Source organism: Poecilia latipinna, unplaced genomic scaffold, assembly GCF_001443285.1.
Source record: "Poecilia latipinna isolate Pla-1442-1.1 unplaced genomic scaffold, P_latipinna-1.0 Scaffold239, whole genome shotgun sequence".
NCBI lineage: Eukaryota > Metazoa > Chordata > Actinopteri > Cyprinodontiformes > Poeciliidae > Poecilia > Poecilia latipinna.
Window position 1 is genome coordinate 134,658 of NW_015112855.1, and position 21,061 is coordinate 155,718.

General features: G+C 42.9%; 3 protein-coding genes across 8 annotated transcripts in view; 1 reads left to right on the top strand and 2 right to left on the bottom strand.

The window, feature by feature from the left end:
* Positions 1–1,306: 1,306 nt before the first annotated feature.
* wdr6 (WD repeat domain 6) lies at positions 1,307–8,951 on the bottom strand. Of its 4 annotated transcripts, none has more exons than XM_015032405.1 (7): positions 8,814–8,951; positions 8,471–8,552; positions 7,388–7,531; positions 4,348–6,865; positions 3,579–3,656; positions 3,095–3,211; positions 1,307–2,272 (listed from the first exon to the last, which is right to left on the bottom strand). In XM_015032405.1, exons 2-7 carry the CDS (start codon positions 8,538–8,540, stop codon positions 1,450–1,452), a joined length of 3,750 nt encoding a protein of 1,249 aa, XP_014887891.1. In that variant the 5' UTR covers positions 8,541–8,552; positions 8,814–8,951; the 3' UTR covers positions 1,307–1,449. The 4 variants fall into 4 exon arrangements, with proteins under 4 accessions (XP_014887891.1, XP_014887889.1, XP_014887888.1 ...); XM_015032403.1 differs by having other exon boundaries at positions 8,471–8,590; XM_015032402.1 differs by having other exon boundaries at positions 8,471–8,951.
* Positions 8,952–9,624: 673 nt separating this feature from the next.
* Positions 9,625–17,130, top strand: fsbp (fibrinogen silencer binding protein). Its single transcript, XM_015032409.1, has 4 exons — positions 9,625–9,925; positions 10,748–10,794; positions 10,926–11,094; positions 11,593–17,130. The coding sequence occupies exons 1-4, from the start codon at positions 9,721–9,723 to the stop codon at positions 11,952–11,954; spliced, it is 783 nt and encodes a 260-aa protein (XP_014887895.1). The 5' UTR covers positions 9,625–9,720; the 3' UTR covers positions 11,955–17,130.
* A 277-nt stretch (positions 17,131–17,407) lies between these two features.
* celsr3 (cadherin, EGF LAG seven-pass G-type receptor 3) overlaps positions 17,408–21,061 on the bottom strand; it is a 120,954-nt gene continuing 117,300 nt past the window's right edge. For 2 of the 3 annotated variants that reach the window (XM_015032399.1, XM_015032400.1), the window contains 3 exons: positions 20,474–20,662; positions 18,918–19,977; positions 17,408–17,716 (listed from right to left, as the gene is read on the bottom strand). In XM_015032399.1, coding sequence (XP_014887885.1) covers positions 17,689–17,716; positions 18,918–19,977; positions 20,474–20,662 — 1,277 coding nt within the window. In that variant the 3' untranslated portion in view covers positions 17,408–17,688. The remainder of the gene's footprint in view (positions 17,717–18,917; positions 19,978–20,473; positions 20,663–21,061) is intronic. The other variant, XM_015032401.1, reaches the window with a different exon arrangement.

A 21,061-nucleotide genomic window follows, 5' to 3' on the forward strand; every position in this document is an offset into this window, starting at 1 on the left:
AGAGGTGACTTTAAGCTACCATATGCCTGTGTTCACCCTCTTATCGACAGGCTTCGACATTTAGCATGACACACACGAACAAGGTTCGAGCCGTCTCACAGCTCATGACGCAGCTGCAGTTACATTCTGAGACACACAGATACAAGATATATGCAAAAGTCGGATTTTAACACCACAAACTAGGAGGTAAAAGGACAACGGTTTCCACTAGACACTAAGAAATAAACATTATTTTTTGTTGTTTGCAGAAATTGTGCAGGACGCTCTTCTCAACGACGCCTGCATTGATTGTGGCCTGGAGCTGGACATGTCACTGGTTGGTTTTGGTATTTAATATCAGGAACGGACGATGCATTTCTGTGTGCAAATCCGAGGGAACTGCATGTTTTTTTGTCTAACATTCAAATAGAGTAGAGTAGCTACACACAGAAAGCATCTATCATACTTCCTCATTCTAAACACTGTGGATACTCACTATAAGCAGTTCTGGATTTGTTTTAATAAGGACTAAACACAGTCCCAGGACGGCCATAAATGAACAATCTGGCATCATTCCCTGGAGCACATACCATCGACGGGCCAAGATACCTTTTAATATGAATTTAAAAACAGCCAGAAAAATTTGAAGCAGCTCTTGATGAGAATCAAATGTTTGTTGTGCTTCTGAAAGCCAAGGGATCACTTGGAGCACAAACCACATTTTACAAATTAGAGTTACTGGCAAAAATCCAAACCGTTCTTCAGGTCTCTTGCAATAAAACCAGTTATGTAAAACTATTGTCACTAGGATTATGTTCAAGTTCAAATCTAAATCCCACTTTCTAGTCTCAAAACTGATTGAAGGGTCTGATTAGAGCCAACATTTAGAATAAGCATTTAACACAAGCGTTATTATTTACAGGTGAGCCTCATATTAATCAGATTCATTTCAAACGTTTGTGAACTTTCCACATGAAAATAGAGTTAAAATTCATCTGGTCATAATGTTTGCAGCAGGGCAAAACAAAACAGTGCTAACTGCTGGACATACTTGTCATGAAGGAGTTTAGTAATTTTAGAAACAAATTGTGTTTCATTTGATAAAATCTTGTAGTATTAATTGTATTGATTCATTTAATTCATCTATTAGTTTAGTTTGCCAATAAATCTAATTTGTAGTTGTGGTCGAATCATTTTTGGCTGAGCTCTACTTACTGTAATGTTTTTGCGTTAATTCTGTTAAAACGGTTTCTAAAACAGATTCCCGTCATCTTCATTCATCCACAAACACATTGCTTTTGTAGCAAAAAGACCAACGCACAAGAAATATGGAAAATTGGTGACCTTTAATTAAAATTGGTTTGATTTATAAAACATCAGTCAAGATAAATATATCAATGAAAGTCTTTTAAAAATAAATTATGGACTGCTTTGATCCTCTGACTGCATTTATGGCGTCTAACTCCGAAGTCACTTTTTCTTTTGCCACGTCTCTGCATCCATCCCAGCATTCCTGAGTCGCAGGAGCTGGAAGCCGTGGCCGCAGACCAGGATCCATCCCACCTTCGCCGTCTTCTTCCTGTCCTCACAGGAAGCTGTGCTGGTGTCTCGGTCCTCCGGATTCCCCAGGTCATCGGTTGTCTCTTCCTCTTCGCCGGTCTTACAAACTGGGTCAACTGTTTCCTCCAAAACTGCATCAGACCCCATCATTTCATCCACTTCTTCTTCCTCCTCCTCCTCCCACACGGCGAGCCCCGTGGCATCTGCAACGTGGGAGCACAGCGCCCCGTTGTGGCTGATGCCGGTACTGCTGACTCTCCACAGACAAACCCTCTGATCGGAGGAGGTGGAGACCAGGAGGCCGGGGCTCAGGAGCTTCAGGGCGGTGAGGGAGGCAGCGTGGGCCAGCGGGATGCTGAACTGGGAGTGCAGACGAAGCTGAAACTGGTTGGAAGGATTATCCTGCGCGGCGCGATCGTCGCCTGTGTGAGAAAACCCCCGGCTCCCCACGGGCTCCCCGTCTTCTAGGTGATGCGCCCTCACTGTGGACACCGTCAGCTGCCCGTCGTCTCCTCCGCTCGCAACTGTTACCAGGCAACCGTCCTCTTGTTGTCCCAGTTTCTCCACCCAAACAGCCAATGAGTTGACGCCACTCTGGTGGGCGGGGATGACGAGGCAGGGGATTGGCGGGGCTGCGGCGCCACTTGGATCCTGGGCCGGCACGGACAGACTTTCAGTCAAACGCCACACTGCGATGTTTCCATCTGTGGCTGCGCTGAGCAGGAGCCTGGACCTGTGGGAGGGAAACACATTCCTGCATCACGGCTACAGGACGTCTAAAAACAGCTTCTTTTTTTTATTTTTTATTTTTTCAAGGTGGAATGATTAAACATGGCATTTCTATATTTACACTTTCGGGGGATTACTGTTGAAAAACTCATGCACAGAGAGAGAGGACATGAAAACTTCAAACAGAACGGGCTCGACATTTTATTTGAAGGGGTGTGCATAAGACTGATGAGACGGTGTCATAAATATGACATAACACCTGTTATGAACATGAAGAAGTCTTTATGAATGTTTATGGCTGCTGTCATGAAGTGTCATTGGGTAAATCATGACACTTTTAATAGAAAGCTGCTTTAAAAGCTGCATCTATTTGGTGAACAAGTCCATGTTAACAGGGTTTCAGTGATGACAGTGGCACTGGTACTCCAGTATATTTCAGTTTATTGTCATCTTTTATTCTTTTTATCAGAAACCAACCTATTTGAATCAACTATCAATTCTACCGCTGATCATCTATAAGTTAGGAGCCTGTAGGTGATCAGCGATTAAGCTGTCATTTGCTAAAGCATTTTGTGGAAATGTTTCTATATGTTTGGGTTTATATAATATATGTCTGAATATATCTTTTTTTAGATCCAATGGAATCAAGACCATTCACAAACTTCTGGACCCAGCTCTTTTTTCAAAGATTCATTGAAGTTGTTTCGTTCCACACTGAAGAAAACAACTGTTGAAGTAAATCATTACAAATACGACATGCATGACGGTGTTGAATGTATGCAAGCATCTTACAAATGTAACATGTATGAAGCAAAGACTTGATCACCTGTTGCCTTTGTCGTCCTGCAGGCTGCAAGTGGCGACGCTGAGAACACAGCGTTGGTGGTAAAACGTCTCCCACAGCAGCTCGATCTGATTTTCGCTTTCATTGACAGAAAACAATCTGGAGAAGTAGCAAGTGTGTAAAACACGAGAGCAGCCAAAGCTTATACAGATAGTTGGTTGGTTTTATTCTAATTCGCTGAGCCTAATTTTGTACAAATGTTCTGCGAAAGCGGAATAACCTGCAGGGTTCCCACTTCCAGCAAATTACAACATTCAAAACTTTTCCAGGTTCAAATTATCACATCCAAAATGGTTGTTCCTCGTGTTTTCATAGCGAAATTACTCGAACCACATATCCACAAGTCCAAACACTGAAAGACAATATTTACTCTCTTAAGTAAAGACACCATACGGACCCATCCGACAGTCATCAACATGTTCAGAAACATTACAGCACTTCAAAAGCCTTCATCAACCAGACTAACCTGAGTGCCCCGTCACTGCAGGAAAGAGCCACGAGGACGCAGCCCGTCTCCTCCTGCAGAACCTCTATGGACATGTACCTGCAGAAGGCCAAACCCAAGAGGACAAACTTTATCCAGAACCTCAAATCTGAAGAACAAATCCAGTCATTTTCATTTGCTTGAACACATTTCAGCCCCACATTTTCTGAGAAAATCTTTCTGTTCTGGAAGCGCCTTGTTGTCCCTCCGGAGTAATGAAGTCAGACTGGCTAAATTAACTGTCTGACCAATCAGAGGGCTGTTCTTAACGTGCTAAGGTGACAGTGGACCTGAAAAGATTAATCAGATTAATTGTGAGGAATCAATTATTGAAATTGCAATTAATCATTTTATTAATTGATTAATCATTAATGGAGATTTAAAAAAAATACTATTTTTTGCTCAGAACAGTAATTAAATCAAGACTGTACAAAAAAAATCTATATATTTTGCATTTTAAGATGAAGGAATAGTTGCATTGTTTAATTATGAGTCATTATACAGACATGTCAAGACTCTGCTCACTTTTATTATTCTGTTCAAATCCTTAAGTTCATTGACAAAGAGGAACTGAAAAACATCCCTTTGGTCCATTTTAACTGGCGCCATCTGGTGGCCACATCTCAATCCTACAAAATGAAACTGCACCTGGCTAGAATAGCAACATGGCTCTATTAAATAAATAAATGAATAAATAAACAAATGGATTATGAAGAATCAACTCAATCTAAATCACCCTATCCAAACTTGCCTTGACTCTGGGTCCATTTTCACAGTTTTGTGTCGGTTCCGCTTCTTCTCCCACTGCGCGTCCAGTCGGTGGCTCGCCACCTGGATCACCTGACAGGAAGGAGCCAGCCTCTGCCTGTCCCAGGCGACCAGCAGCCGATTGCACTGAATCTGAGCCCGGCCTCCGGCGGACAGCACCAGGGCGGAGAGAGTCTCTCCCTGCGGTCGAGTTATCGCCGTCGCTGTTCGCACGCCCGAGATGTGGTCAGTAAGAACCGAGAGAACCTTGATGATCCCAGAAACTGGGTTTATAGCCAGGACCGCTAAGCTAGTGTCCTCCCCTCCTGTCACCACTACCTCCCAATATGATTTGCTGCTTCCTGTACGTGCTGCTTGTGAGTCAATTCCAGTCTCTTCTATCCTTCCCAGCCTGCACACACACCAGATCCCCCTGCCATGAATGCCGTCTCTCAAGCTCCATCCTCCAGTTCTCCCTGCGTCCCCAGCACAGCCGAGCATCTCCCCTGGGGGCTGCGAAGTCAGGACGGCCCCCTGCTTGATGAAGACCAAAGCCCCCCGTCCGGGCCAAACCCCTGTGTGCGACGGCCAGAGGCTCCAGGATCGATGACCGCCGCCACAGGCCACTGCCATCAGCCTCTCCTGTCTCACAGGGTCCCACACCACAAAGTGGACGCCGTGGAAGCCGGCGATGACGAATCTGGCCTCCCTCGGCTCCTCTCCGATCGCATTTTCCGGTTCCTCTCCTTTCTTGATTTCAGACTCAAGAATGAAAACTCTCTCCAGCCACTCCATGCCCCGGCAGGCCCGTTGGACTCTGAGCAGCTCCAGCCGAAACTCGCCGTCTTCACGCCGAGTCCTGAAGATCCTCACACAGCCATCCTTCCCGGTGCTGTAAAGCAACCCCTGGTACTCGCACACCGAGGTCACGCCGTGTTTCCCGTGCACACCGAACAGGCAGCTCAGGGGCCGCAGTGCAGAGTCACGCTCTTCTTCCTCTTTCCTCTGCGAGCCTTTACCGAGTTTCTCATGATCGGTTTGGTTCAGCTCAACGTTTTCCCCTTCCTGAAACAACAGCAGCGACCCTCTCCTGTCTCCACACACCCACAGCACCTTGTTGGAGTCCCGCCGGAGGCGAACGGCGGCTGTGAGCCAGCGCTTGGAGCAGAGAGGGAGGAGAAAAGGTGGAAGAGGTTCCACACTTAGGACTAATGAGCAGTTTTCAGTCATTTCTACCTCGACACACCAACGACAGATGAATCCTTCGGCACCTGATGTGAGTAAATACAGATTATCCGTTTCCTTTTTCCAAATGACACTATGGATCTTTCCTGGTCTGCCTGTAAGACGTACACCAGACAGAGGACTGGAAGTGGGAAACACCTGGATGGAGCCACTGATGTTCCCAACAGCACACAACGTGACCAAGGTGGCTGCATTTCTCTCTAACACAGTTACTGTCTCCATCACACAATATGATGAAAACTCAGCTGGGCCTTCCCATATCGTCTCCCAGCTCCCACTGCTGTACTGGCAAACTGTCCCTCTGTCAGTACAAACCAAAAACCGACTCCAGTAAGTCTTCTCCTCCTCTCCTCCCACTAGACAAACCACTTTCGGAAGAGCAGGACCTGGAAACTTCAGGTCTGTTAGCTTCTCTTCCAGGCTCTCTTTCTCCTCAACATCTCCTACTTTCCACAGCCTAACCCCCCCGTCTGCTCCTCCTGTTGCCACCCATCTCTCACCATCTCCTGTTCCCCCACCGACCGCTAGGGAACGCACCCCACCGGCGCGGTGTCCCTTCAGCGTTTGAATCACCTTCCCCCCTTCTATCAAGTCCCAGACTAAACAGGCGCCGTCCTCTCCTCCGCTGAACGCGTACCTGCCTGAGAGACGAACCGAGAAGACTCTGGCCTGGTGGCCGTACAGGACCCTTAAACACGTCGGGTTAGGGTCTCCGCATTTCCCTCCAGGGCCGCCCAAGGCACCGACACCCCAAACCCGAATGCTGCGGTCATCTGATGCCGATGCGAGGTACCCGTTCTCCTGGAGGTAAGAGACGCTGAAGATGACCCCGCTGTGACCCAACAGTCTGCACTCAATTGGAGCCTTGTGACCAGCGTTGATCACTTCATCACCTCGACCGGGTTTCCAGATGATGATCTGGTTGAAAACGGTCCCACCAACCAAGACGGTGTCAGCCCACGAGTCATGCACCAGAAGAAGGGCGGAGTACAGCAGGCAGCCCTCCAGGCAGGAGCACTGAACCAGGGCGCTTCCTGTGGTAGAGTCCAGGAGAAGAGCACCGTTATGAGCAACGGCAACACAGAGCAGGGACTGCTTGTCTGAGGAGAGCCAGCGGACATCTAGGGCCCAGTCCCGGAGCTCCAACAGGGGCCCCAGGGTCTCCAAGCGAAGAGTCTCCACATCCTGGCACTCTAAATGAAGCCTGACGAGCCTCACTGCCTTTCCTCCAAATATGGCGAGGTCGTAGAAGCTACTTGTAGAGGCAGAGTTCTTCTCTAGAGATCAGAAATAGACAAACAGATCAAGACACTTGTGAGCTTAAACGGAGTTCACTCGTTTTTACAAGCAATGAACAAACATATTACAAATAACCCCTACCGCTCATAAAGATTAGAGATGGACCAACATCAGTCAGAGTTTCCTTAAAAAACTTTTTTAAATGCAATAAAAATCAGACCGGACAGATGCTTCAATGGCTAAAGAGAGGTAATCTGACATACATATATCTTAGTTTTTTATTCCTTAGAGGAAAAAAAAAATCAAACAAAAAACCATCAGTATGTGTCAGAGCTGGCAAAATTACTGCATCTCTAATAAAGCACCACTTTCACCATTTTTTTTCCAACAAGGGCAAAGAAAACTGATTTGTTTTAGGCTCAAAACAACATTTTAAGCCAAAATATTTTGTAAATGTTGCAAGTGCCACTTTTACACTTATAACATTTAAGTGCAACATTCAGATTCAGAGAAAATCTGGCAAAACATTTTTCCGCTGTTTGAAAATTAATGCATAGCACCTGAGACGGTGGAGTCCTGCGTTGGCACCGTGTCCCGGCTCCTCACTCTGATCCCATGGATCCTATAATGTTGCAGGACAGTCAGCGAGGCACCGACATTCGGGCGGGGCAGGAGACTGTACACGGACAAGACTGGTCCTTCACCTGCCACAAAGGACAATGGGAAGAAGGTGTAAGAGTGCATGAGACCATTAAAAAAATAGAAAAATATATATTTTTATATATGTGTGTGTTATTTTGATTACCTTTAATTACTTTGAGTTTTTGCTAATCATTTACCTTTTGCAAAAAAAATAGTAGCTAAAATGCTAATCATCAAAATCAGTACTGACATTATTAAGATTTCAGCATCATTATATGAAGTTTTGCTCTAATCTCTTTGCTCATCAGCTTCTCTAGTTCATTGGTAATTACATGATCCACTTTATGTGGTAGTAAAAGAAGAACGCTGCCAACTGATGATGGTTTCCAAAATTACAAGTAAAACTCTAAAACAAAATGTGGCATGCATTTATATTCAGTCCTGATGAGTCAGTACTCAAACCACCTTTTTGCAATAATTGTAGCTGCAGGTCTTTAGGGGTTTGTCTCTACCAGCTTTGCACACACAGAAACAGAATATTTTGGCAATTATTCTTTGAAAAACTCAAGCTAAGCCAGTTTGGACAGAAAGCATGGAGGTGTGAAGAGCAATTTCAAGTCTTGTCACTTGTTCTCATTTTGGTCTGGACTTTGACTGGGCCATTCCTTTGTAAATATGGCTATATGTTTAGTGTTGTCTCATTTTAAGGTGAACCTTCAATCCAGTATCAAGTCTTTTGCAGCTTTTAAACTGGGTTTCTTGCAGGACTGGCCTGCATTTAGCTTTATCCATCTTCTTATCAACTCTGACCAACATCCCTATCCCCGCTGAAGAAAAGCATCACAACATGCGGCTACTACCACACTTGACCGTGAGGATGGTGTGTTCAGAGTGATGAGCAGTATTTATATTTTTGTCTTATATTTTTTATTTAATCATACCCAAAAACCATGTATCATTAATTGAAGTGTGTGGTTCTGACGTGACAGAATGTGACTTACCTGTCAGCAGAAACCGATCCTGAAACAACTCCAAACCTGTGATAGGAGCCACCAGGGCAGCAGTCTCCATCTTTGCAGGTTACTGTTTAGTTTCTATTAGAAAACCATTCTGAATGCTTTCTGAAAGACACAATGCTACTAATTAGAATTTGTACTTAAACTATAAAGTGTGTTTGGTGAACGCTGAAAATGGATAGTGTGTTTAACTCATCTTAGCAATGAAAACAACACGAAAAAGCTTTCAGTTAGCAAAACATGCTAACAGGAGGAGCACTTCATTTACACTTATTAAACAGAGGAATAAAATGCTCGCTTTTCGCATGGAATGCCAATCAATGCGTACCTCTTTAAAGCTTTAAATACAGCTGAAACATGTCTCTGACTTGTATTTTTACATTGCTGTTCAGTTCTGTGAACAGCAATTTTGTCCACATGTGTTTCTATACTAATTCCGGTCTAACTTAACCAATAAAACTACAGGATCCGATTTCTGAAGGCTGATTGGCTGCAGGAACAATGAATTGTGCTTATTGGCCAAAAAACACACGTGATAAAAAGGTGAAAAGTTGTGCTGCGTTGAGGTGTTTTCAGTAAAAGTGCGCTAATTGAAAAAGTGAGTATTGTTCGCTGTAAGAAATACAGTTAAGCTCACATTATTTAAAACCGCTTGTGATTTTTAAAAAAGAAATTTGTCTCAGATTGAAAATGATATGTTTGTCTCTCAAAACAGTCAGAGATATGTCGTTTTAAAATTTTCATTTCTGCACTTTAAACAGATGCAATTGCTATTTCTAATAGTATTTAATATTTACAATTTTTTAATAATGAAAAGGAAAATATTAATTGCATTTTATATATTTCCCATTAGAGCAAGCCTTATAATAAGTCTTGTAATTAGTGAGTCTCTGAGGTTGAATTGGCTTTCTTGTCATCACCCAAATTTTTGGCTTTTTCCACAGATAGTTTATTTTTTTATGAATAATTATGAGTGATTGTGTGCCATATCAAGGTGCTTAATGTATGTGGTTTTATGTATCTTTTCAAAAACAATGACACATATGGAATAGTTGAAATAGGTACGTATCATTATAGACTATTTTTACGTGATATGATTATTATTTTTGAATATCAGATTGAATACTGCTTTGAACACACTTTCACAGAGGACCTAAACGCATCACATGGCAAAATACTGTAAATAGGATTCTTGTCCGTGTTAAGTAGCGGTCCAGCTAACTTTGAAGCTAACAATGCCTGGGAAATGTAAATTCCAGGATTCCTGGCTGACAAAGGACGCTTTCAAGGACTGGCTGGTCAAAGACGCCGATGACATTCATTTCGCTCGGTGCAGGGCCTGCTGTAAATCAATCAAACTTCAGACCATGGGCGAGGCTGCTCTCACCAGCCACGCAGGCGGAGCTGGCCACAAAGCTGCGGTCCGAAAGCTGCTGGAAGGTTTGTACGCCTCCCTCTGTGTCTATGACAGGAAAATGACTGGTAATAACGACGTATGTTGAATGGGACGCGTTGTGTTTGTTTGTTTTAACTCTTAATTGGAGTATTTGGCCGTCAGTCACAACCAGACTCTCTGCAGTGTTCAGTAGAAACGATGCACCAGCACCTTTATCAGCACACATGCATGTTGGGATGTGGATGACTGAGTTTTTGATCACGTGGTATATAACTCGCCGTATAAACAAAGTCAGCGTGAAAGCTGCGGCTTGCCTCTTTTAAAACTCATAATTTTAAAGCAGTTTTAGACAAGAAAAAAAAAAGAGCCAGCTGCTTTTTGCAATATTACAAATTCCCCTTAAATATGATTTAATAAAATATGATTTATAACTGGATTGAAATCTAAAAAGACAGAGAGCTATGGGTATGATGAGCAGGTGTCTCTATGGATACCAGCAACCAGTAATCAGAGATGTTGACACAGAATAAAGCTTGTAAAATAAACGTGATCATCAACAGAGAGAGAAACCTGAGCAGCAGCAGAGTATTTACTCCAGCTACAATCCCCTTTTGCCTAAGTCTTTCTGTGTTAAACTATTATTATTTTTTATATAAATAATAACATGTAAAAACTATTATTTCTTAGTATCCGATTTTTTTTCAGAAGTTTGTAGTTTTGTGAATTTTGACTGCAATTGTTTTTTTTGTTTAAACCTAAGTATAACGTCATGCCTGCGTCCACCAGATGGAGGCGCTCTTTGCAAACTGTTCTGAGACACATTTTCCTTTCCCATCTGTCTCTGTCCTTCTTGTCTATTATTGCAGGTGTTTTAATAGGCGATGCAAGACAGATGAACGGCAACACAAATCTGGTAAACATATAAGTTATTTATTTTTATGATTTAAGTTCATTTAAGCAATAATAATAATTTCTAAGTTGCTCATAAATCATAACCATTGGATTCTTGAGAGGGAATTTTATTGCCCGCTGCCTCCCTATTAGGTAGAGAAGAGCAAGGAGCAAATGGCCCTTGCCCTCCAGCGTGAAGCTTTGGACAGAATCACAGGCAGCGACTGGTCAGACCTGCATCAGAGTCCCTCTACAAACTCCAGCTCCCACAATGCAGAGCTGCAGGATGCAGCCTTTCCTGTTGCGTACTTCACAGTCCCAGGTACTGGCAGATAAAGACCTACAATAAAGATCAAATATTTTAACCTTGCTGTTGAGACATTTTGTTTTTACCTCGCTAGCCAATCAGGTACTAACCTGATTAGAAATTTTTATTTTATGTCAGAAATAATAATAAATAATAATAATAATAATAAAACATAACCTACGATTGAATTTATTTATTGGATAGATTTCAGAATGAAAGAAAGCACTGAAGCTCTGTATGACATGCAGGTCTATTGAATCAGATTTTGTTAAAGGTCACTATTTCAGTTTAAGTCTGCTCTTATCTTAACAACTTAGATTTTAAACTAGAGATAATCAAGTGCAATTCTTAAGAAATCCCTCTAGCATTGAGTTTGAGGATCTGAATCACATCATACCTTTCTAGTGCTGCCTGGCAACGGTTGCCACCTGAGCAGTGAGCCACTAGGGAAATGGTTCCCCAGTTGTTCCCAACTTTAAACCTGGGCTTCCTTTGTCACCTCCATCCACACAGGAACCTCGAGAACCATCAACCATCACCTTCATCCGTCCGACATCAAGGAGGAGGAGGTCAGCCGCCGCCTGACCCCTCATGACTCTGTGGACTTTTCAAGACTGGAGCTTCAGCAGCGGACAGAGGCTTTGGAGCAGCTGGATCAGATGAAGATCCTGGAGTGGGAAAACCGGATGAAGGTACTTGCCTGGGAACAGGAGCTGGTCCGGGAGAAAAGGAAAGCAGCTCGACAGAAGGAGAAGGCCTTCAGGATGAAAAAGGCCTATTACAAGGCCAAGCTAAAGAGGCTGGGTGAAGACGTGCCACCGTCCTCCTCCAGCAGTGGCGAAGAAGACGAAAAGATATCCGAGCTCAACGGCTGATCTGATCTTTTTCATGCTTGTTTCATTCTCGTGGTGTTTGTCTATAATCTTTGGGACTATTTTTTATAGATTTCTATATCGAAGGTTCTGGTGTGGGTTAGTGGAAACAGACCGTGGGCGTCAGAAGTCATTGATTGGATATTCACAATACGGAACACACACAAAAAAAAACACCTTTTGGTTCCTGGCTGGTCTGGAAAAATCTGGAATTTGATTCAGTTTGTTTTTTCCAAGAATGGAAACGACTGAGAAAAATCTAAATATTTGTCTTTCCTTCCCTCCCTCATGTTCTACCTTCCTTTATTCATCCTTCCTTCTGTCCTCGTGTCCTACCGCCATCCTCTCTTCCCTGCATCCTTCATTTGGTTGTTTTTATTTTTTTTTGTAGAAAAATCTGCCATACAGTCTTAGCGAATGTTAGTATTTTATATTTTAAAGCGAAAGTAAAGGCTGAGTCTGGACGTTTTCCATGAATAACTTGTTGCAACCATGATGACATATGTACTGTGACACATGGCAGTGACGGTTGTCAGTTCGAATCCTCTCTCGGACGTCGTGTTCTTGGGCAAAACGCGTCACCTGCCCGGTGGCGGTCAGAGAGCCCGGTGGTGCTGAAGCATGTGAATGGGTGAATGATTGTAGTGTGGAGTGTTTTGAGGTTCTCTGGACTTGATGAAACTTTACACAAGTACTGGCCATCTAACATGTGCAGGTTTGTGTGTGACGGCAGCTGGTTGTGTGGCTGCTTTCCTAAAAAAATAAAATAAAACACAACTCTTATTTGGAATGAAGCCGTTCTAAAGTGAATGTGGTACTAATGTTTAAACACAAACTGGCACAATAATGAAAAATATATATATTTGATTACTTTGTGAAATGCACATTAACAACAACAGTAATGCTGTCTGCAGTTTTTTTTTTCTTTTTTTTTTACATGGCATTGTTTTTTTTGTTGTTGCATTATGTTCTTTTAAGGTAATGTGTTCTTTATAGTTGCTTCAGCTGATGTATTCGGTTTATTCTCAATTCATAGGCCCTCTCTAAATGCACAGTTTTTAACACTCTTATTGAGCATGTTATTAGATTTTGCTGTTAAAAAATCAACATGTTTGTTCATAAAATGTAATTTTCATAAACAAAGGAATGAATAGTAAAATTTCCTTCAGAGACTTGACCATTTTTTGTGTGTCTGTTGCATCATTCTGATATTACTAAACTGACGTTAGTTACTAATTAGTGAAAACAGGATTAGAGAACATGCTCTAGTATTTGCTGTTCAGTTGTTTTTCTGGCTTTTGATCAAGAACCTGATAATGAAAGGAGTTATTTGCAGACAAGACGAGCGGCTCAATTCATTTGCACTCTACAATTATGCAGTACTTTTAGCGTGTCTGCTACAAAAACTGGAACCGAATGTAAAAAAGTTCAAGTGTCGTGAATAATTTTGCAAAAAGCTGCATTAAAAGTTTGCTTCACACGTAAACCTTACTTTTTATCTGAGAAACAGTGATATTGTAACAGAGCTGACTGTGTTAAGCTGTCATCTGAGCCGCTGGCTGTGACGGAGCACTTTGAGAACCAAAACAAGTCAGCAAGAAACACCGTCACAAAAAAAAAAAAGAAGAAAAAAAAATAACGCTCTGTCAGAATGTGTCCTCTCCTCGCTGCCTCACTCCCTAAAATGTCCTCATGAATATGAAACAGTTACAGGCAGAATATAAACACACACACACAGTCTGGTAGGAATAAGGTTTTTTTTTTTTTTTTTTTAATGTCCAACATTTCTCTTGTTTTTCTGCGAAAACAGGGGAACAGCTGTTTCCGTCCCGACGGCGGGACAGAAGGCATCTCATAATGAACACACAAGCCAACAAATACAATCTCTCATCATTCTGCCATCTTTTCCCTGCCCCCCCCCCCCCCCCCCTTTGTTTTCCTTTTCAATCTCCAGAACAGATGACAACATTTTTGACTCAAATCTGCCCTCTCTTGCTCTGGTTGTATGACTTCTACTGGTTTAAAACAAATTATCTGGGAGTTGTAGTTTTTGTTCTCTCCCCTCAGAGTGCCAAAGCAGACAAATGACCAGTGTTGTGCAGGTTTGCAATGAAGCGTCGCTGCAACAGTAAATCACACATCCATCAAACCCAAGTGAGCCATTTAAGGAAGATAAATATAACTTTAACTGACTGCAGTCTGGTGGTCTTGGCAGGTTCTTGCAGGTCCTGTACTTTGTGCCTGGCATAAGATTTTACTTTTGCTGTTTACATGTAAACATTTATTTTAACACATTTCCCCACTGTTCATCAAACTGGGAACTTGTGGCCTTGAGAAACATAATTATCATAATAAACAATAAATAAAAGTCACACGTGTAAGACAAAACATCATTTGGGTTTAAAAAGAAAACACATTCGTGATTAAAAATAAAAATACGATTTAAAAGAAATCGTAAAACAACTCTTTCATAAAATGTCAATAAATTATCACTAAATAAAATAGATCTCCAGTCAGTCTGATCTCAGGAAAACTGTGGAAAGAAAAGAAAAGAAATATATATTTTTTTAGGCGGACTGCTTCTTTAACTAACTGACAGGTGGCATTCGCCCAGCAGGAACATTTTTTGGGAATAATCCTGTCAGAAACAGATTTGGTGTCACGTTCTGAGGAGACGGGGCTGACAGAGGTACAGTCAGAGCGGGAAGATGCGCGTTTGCTTGTGATGTGCATCTTTATCTCCACTGTCTGCATTTCCCTCCTCTTTTCCGACTATTTCCGTCTCCGTGACGGGCGGCGTCCACGCCTTCCTCCCTGCAGCTACGCGTTTTACAACAGTCATGATTTCTGACCCAGTTTATCCTCCTACTGATGATGTCTAGCTTTGTAACATCCGATGTCTTTTGTGTCCATTCTGCTGGATTTTAGCCCACTTGTAGTTTGTGTCCATTCTTGATCTTGCTCATTCAGACAAACTTCAGCCAAATTGTTTTTTTTTTGTTGTTTTAACAAAACGCCTCTTTTTCATTCATACCACTGAAGATGTGTTTTTCTCTTAAAGGGTTCAAGATTGAGAGAATATTGGCAGTAACCATTTTACCTGATGCCTAGATGAGCTGGTTCTGCAGGCCGAAGCTAACTTATACTCTGAGAAGAATCAAGATCCAAATTTACCGTCTTAAACATCTCAGATCTAAAACATGTCAAAGCAGCGCATGCAAACAATACATCACAAACCTATAGTTCCACATATTTAAATTCCTGCTTTTTTGTTGTCACAAAGACTGGAGGCAGTGTTTTACTAGTGATCCTCCTATAAGAAGCACGAGTCCTACAGCTAAAGTGTTTCAGATCAGATTAGCTGCCCAACACAAAAGTAAAGTGGTGCACACAGCAAACATTTTATTTCAAATTGTATTTTGATTTTTGCACTGGTTTAACTTTTATTTCTGACGGTAGTCTGAAAGAATTTTCATGTTTCACACAGGAAGATTAATGGTGGCGCACAGCCTCCTATTCATTTGGTTTCTTCGTAAATATCCACCTAATTGAAACATGGCAGCAGTTGAGTGATTCAATATTTAAGAGTTAATTGTTAACTTGAGCCGTTAGGACCAACTCATGTGAATTCATACTAAAAGAAGAAACCGAGGTTGATGCAACACGTCGTAACTTTTCCAAAACGACCTCACTTAAGAATCCTGAACCTTTAAAGCATGAACTCGTTGCATTTTGCAAACATGAGTGTAAAAGAATCAGCAGCTGATTCAAATACCTACATCTGCAAAAAAAATAATAAAATAAAATAAAATACAAATTATAGCTTTTAGCGTCGACACTGCTGACACCTCGTCTCTCCTTTTGTTAGCCAATGCACTGCAGCAGAAGCTTCGGCTGATCTCAAATAATGCCTCCTTCTCCATTAATCCTCCAAATGGCAGGAAAAAAAACAATCTGTCTGAAAGAGTAGGAAACACTTTATCTGAGCTCGTGGTGAACAGTTTGGAGCCTGATTAGATTTGAAAATAAGTGCTTCCTGTCTGGAATATTTCCTTCAGGGAGCGTCTGGGAGTGAAAAGATGCTAAAGACGTGAGCTGACATATTCAGGTAGACACCGCGCTGCATGCAAGCATCACGTTTGCTTTCATGTCTTCAATAAATATTTGAGCACGTCGGGATTCAACAGCATTGTTCTCGTTATTTTGTTTTTTTTCTCTCTCTCTTCCGTCATTCAGAATCAGAATCAGTTTGGGCAGTGAGATAAAACGCCAAATAGCTGTTTATATTCTAGTGAAGAACTAAGGCCTCAGTAACAAAGAAAATTTTTTCATTTTGGTTCATATTTGTGTAAAAAAAACAAACAAAAGCGGTTTTACTTCTACAGCCATCACACCATGTAGGAAGCATTTTCTAAACGAAGAGCAACACAAAGTTTCATAGTGATTTATGTCCCTTTGGCTTTGAGTTTGGACGAGAGGCTTCTGCATGAGGAGCTTTTGGAAATGAGTTTCCTGGTTGCTGCTGGAGAGACTCGGCTGCTCCTGTGCTGGCCCCGGAGGCAGGTTGAGTCATGATGCATCAAAGTGTAAAAAAGATGCCTCCAGGGGTTCTTAAAAGTGGTTGTTACTTGATCCTGCCTCGTGGAGAGAGGCAGACGGCGAGATCAACTTTCACCCACCAGGTTTTTAAAACTGCACTGATATGTTCCCGTTACGTCAGCGGATTGATACGGTCTGCTTCAGATTCAGAGAGCACCGGGTTGTGATTATATGCACTGGCTCAATAAAAAAAAAAAAAAAAAAAAAAAGAGCATAATCTCCCTCTTGCAGCAGACACATCATGTCACTGAGCTTTAGTAGTTAGGCAACCATCTTTGAATCTAATGTGTTGTTAGCCATCTTTCTTTGCACAATCATCTTGCTCCATCAGCTCTCCTCTCCTATAATAATTCCTTCCTCTGTTTACAATCACGCTTCGATACTTTGAAATTACCCCTTCAACCGAGTCTTCCCATAATCTCGTCACTCTATTGCCGGACCCCTGCTGCTTTACATGAAGTTCAAAGGTTTGAGGGACAACATTCTGAGGGAAATGTATTTCTGGGGAGAAATTTTAGTTTTTTTTTTTTTCTTTTTTTTTTTTTACTTTGTAGAGGGAATTTCTTCCATCGGCAACACACAAGACAGCACTCGCTTCACCCTCTTTCACAACCTCACGCACGGACACGACTGCGTAAAAAAAAAAAAAAAAAAAAAAAACTTCACAAGATATTTTTTCACTTTCAATGAAAAAGATAAAAAATGTATAAAAAGGCTATTTACAGTCACTTTTCTTCTGTTTTGACAGGTCTTATCGGATATGGTCGTGTGTGTGTGTGTGTGTGTGTGTGTGTGTGTAACATCTGAGAAGATGTTTTGTCTGTAATTTTCTTTTTTGTCTAACTGTTTTTAGGTAGTAGAATTAGGTGGTTTATTCAATGTCCACGGAACGATAGATCGCGAGCGGTGGGACTTAAAAACTCGATATACACAAAACGATCCGCTCACAACCTTCTTCTTTTGTCACAGACCATCTCTCTCTTTTTTGTCTGTAAATGTTATTTTTGCCTCTTCATCTTTTCTGTCTCCTCTGAGTCAATTCTGTTTCTACTTCCCAGGCTGGCCATTTAGTTCATCCTTGACCTTTGAGCTTTGTTCCAGCACTGTTGCAATGCATTAATGGCTGTGGAGGCTGTCATCAAGACTGTCCCTCGCTTCTGTGGGCTCTGAGGTGAAGGGGAAAGAAAAGGAACATCAGAAAGTTCATATTTCAATTGACTAAAATAAAATGAACAAATGCTAACTTACTTTTTTTTTTAGGTTTAAGAAAGGTGGTGTGTGCTTGTATCATGAACATTACTGGGAGGATGCACTGTAGCAGTGAGAACAATTTCAGTTTGAAGAAGCAAGCTAGCAACAATTTAGTGTCAAGCTAATTAAGCTACTAAGATTCAAGCTAAAAACGATTTGGAGTCAAGCTAACAGCTAATTAGAGTCAAACTAAGAGCCACTAAGACTGAACTGATTATGAAGGGAATTTTCACACCTGTAGTTCATTTACTATGGTTCAAGTCAGTTGGTGAGTTTGTTCATTTGTAACTTTTTCTGATGCCAACATTGTTTATTACGGTCTTTTCTCTGCTGCATGATCCCACAGGGCAACGCAAACCTGACTACAGAGAGGCGATTGGCTCATACACCTGGTAGCTGTGTTAGGCTGAGGTTGACTCACATCCAGAAATGAACTGATCAAGAGTTCATCTGAAATGGTACTGAGGCTAGTGATCTTGGTATATTTTGTTTTGGTCCACACCCTAGCGTGATTATCACATCGACACAAACCACACCGAGGGGTGAGACGAACCAAAGTCTTTTAAAATGACTTAATACCAACAGGTGTGAAACCACCCTCAAAGTTATGTTAATAGTTACTCAGAATCAAGCTAACAGCTACTCATGCTATTGGTCTCTGAAGTCGGGGTTAGACTGACTTCCCACCTGAGTTGAAAGCTTTCTAGTTCTAAGTTGTTTTGGTGCTAACTATTTGTTCTATGTGTTCAAAGCGGCTACATTCTCAAACAGGTATCCATACAATGATGTAGAATACATGTTTAATGAGCAACAAACTATCAAGACTGAGACGAGCTAAAGGCTGTAAGCTGAAAAAAAAAAAACTATTTCAGGACCACAAAATGCAGAAGAAAATGAAAACATAAGGAGGTCAGTCCTCAAGGGCCAGCACCCTTCATGCTTTAGTTCAACACACCTGGACCCAGCAACGGTTCGTTAGCAGAATCTCTGTAAAACACTGACATGCTGAGGAGGTAGTTACTACCACCAGGGAGACAACGAAAACATGCCGGATACCGAATCTGGAGGACTGACGTTGGTCACCTCTGGCTTGGAATGACACACGGACAAACTTACTCTGAATCGGGGGAGACTTCCGACATGCTGTGAGTGGTGGACTGGGGTGGGGAGGGGGAGGGTCCGTGGACAGAGCCATTAGGGCCGGGGTTAGAGGCAGCGGGAGGAGTAAGGACAGAGGAACTGAAGGATGCCAGGATGGAGGATAAGATGTCCAGCTGCTCACTGGACGGCTGTCGGACCAGAGGGTTTGGATTTGAACCTGCAAGCTGGGGGACAGTCTGACCAGGGTACCTACATGAGGGTGCAGAGTCCAGGCGTCCTCTGACATGAGCTGGAGGAGGTAGCTGTTCTTGTTGCGGCTCCTCTGAGATTGGCGGAGGAGGAGAGGCTGACAGAGGCTGGTCGGGGTGCGAGGGCTGCCGGGGGGGTAGACTGCGGAGCCACTCCCGACAAGGCTGAGCCTGAGCCCCTACCCCGTTGGCCTCCAACTGCTCCCTCGACCTGCTGCTCATCAGAGCTCCTCCGAGGTGCTCTCGCGACGAGGCCTGCCGCCGAGTTAATGTGTTCAACTGGGACCTGGAACCACTGAGGTATCCCTCCATCCCAGCTCCTACGGCTCCTCCATTCCCACTCAAGTCCTCCCTTGACGCATGGAAGCTGGCAGTGTGATGGTTGTCCAGTCTGTCCCTGGATCCTGACAGGTTTTCCCTGGACGACGAGACTCGTTGGTGATCCAAGCCCCCGAGCCCCGCCCCTAGTCCCAACCCTAGTTCCCTCCTCCTGGGAAGAAGGTCCAGGTTATCCCGGGAGCCACGGGAGTCCAGACGCTCTCTCGACCCCCCGACTGTCTGTCTTCCGAGGGGATCCCTGGACAGCTGCCTCCTGGCCAGCGAGTCTAGGTGCTCCCTGGAGGAGTAGCGGGAAGCCGGCTGAGAGAGAGAACCAGAGCCTCCTGTAGCACCGGCGGTGGCAGAGTACATTCGACCGTAGGAGGCTGCTGGAACGCCTCGGTGGCCGAGCGTGGAGGTACGGTACCAGTTGAGCTCACTGGGGACCCGGCCCATGGTGGAGAGACCCTGCAGTGCTGGTTGGCAACCGAGGCGATTCTTCAGGATACCTGTGAAAGAAAAATAGGAAAATGGGAATGAACAATACCAGCTGAGAAAAATGTAAGTGAAGATTTGAAAGAGAAATGAGAAGAAAAAGAAGAAGACAGCAGTGACACTTTGGATATTTTAAGTCTGCCTTCAGCCGCTGTTAAAAGGCTATGAATCATAAAACCACATCGGTTTCGGTTGCGAAAAATGAACAGCCTGAGGCAGACATGAAAATCAGTCGTTTCTTCTGCAAAGACTCAGACTTCCTAAGCTAAACTTCTGACTTTCAGACGTCTTCAATAGGAGTTGAAGTTTTCCGTCTGGAGACATTTTTGGGAGAATACATCGAAGACATTAATATATGGACGAAAATCAAGCCTGATTGCAGATTGCAACATGATAATCTCGCAATGATGCAAATCGGATGCAACAAGAAAATTTCTAATTCTGTCTTCTGGATCTGATTAAACTATACGACAGGAGACAGAGGAAGAAGGAGCTTCACGTCTCTCTCACCCTTGCGGTGCCTGTGCGGCTGGGTGAGGCCGTTTTCGTCCCCGCTGGTGAGCGCTGCGTCAAGCTGGTTGTTGTTGGCAGCGTCCTTGTTGTAATCCCCCCCCAGGGGGCGCTCTGAGCCCCACTTCTGCAAGGTGTCGCATTCGTCCAAAGCGGGCCAGTAGGACAGAAGGTCATTGCCGTCCAAATCTGTTTGCATGAAAAACAGAAGCGACTTCTTTTGGGTTACGGATGACCAGGATGAGTTTTTTGGTTTTCAGTTCTGGAACATGCATTACTGCTTTCAGGATTAGACTTTTATTCAGGTTGACATTAAGCCTTCAACGTATTTTCAACAATTTTTATTGATAAATAGAGTCAATTTGTTTGTGATTAAATCTTAATAAAAACAGCAAACACGGCACACAGGTCAAAAAGAAAGAAAGAAACATTTAAAGTAAATCAAATCGTCTGGAGATTTAATTGCGATTTCAAGGTGCCTCTACAGAGCACTGACCATGTGGAGGACTGAATAAAAATACACGCCACACTTTTCAGATTTTCACTCGTAAAAAGCAAAAAAAAAAAAAAAAAAAACCACGAAAAAGT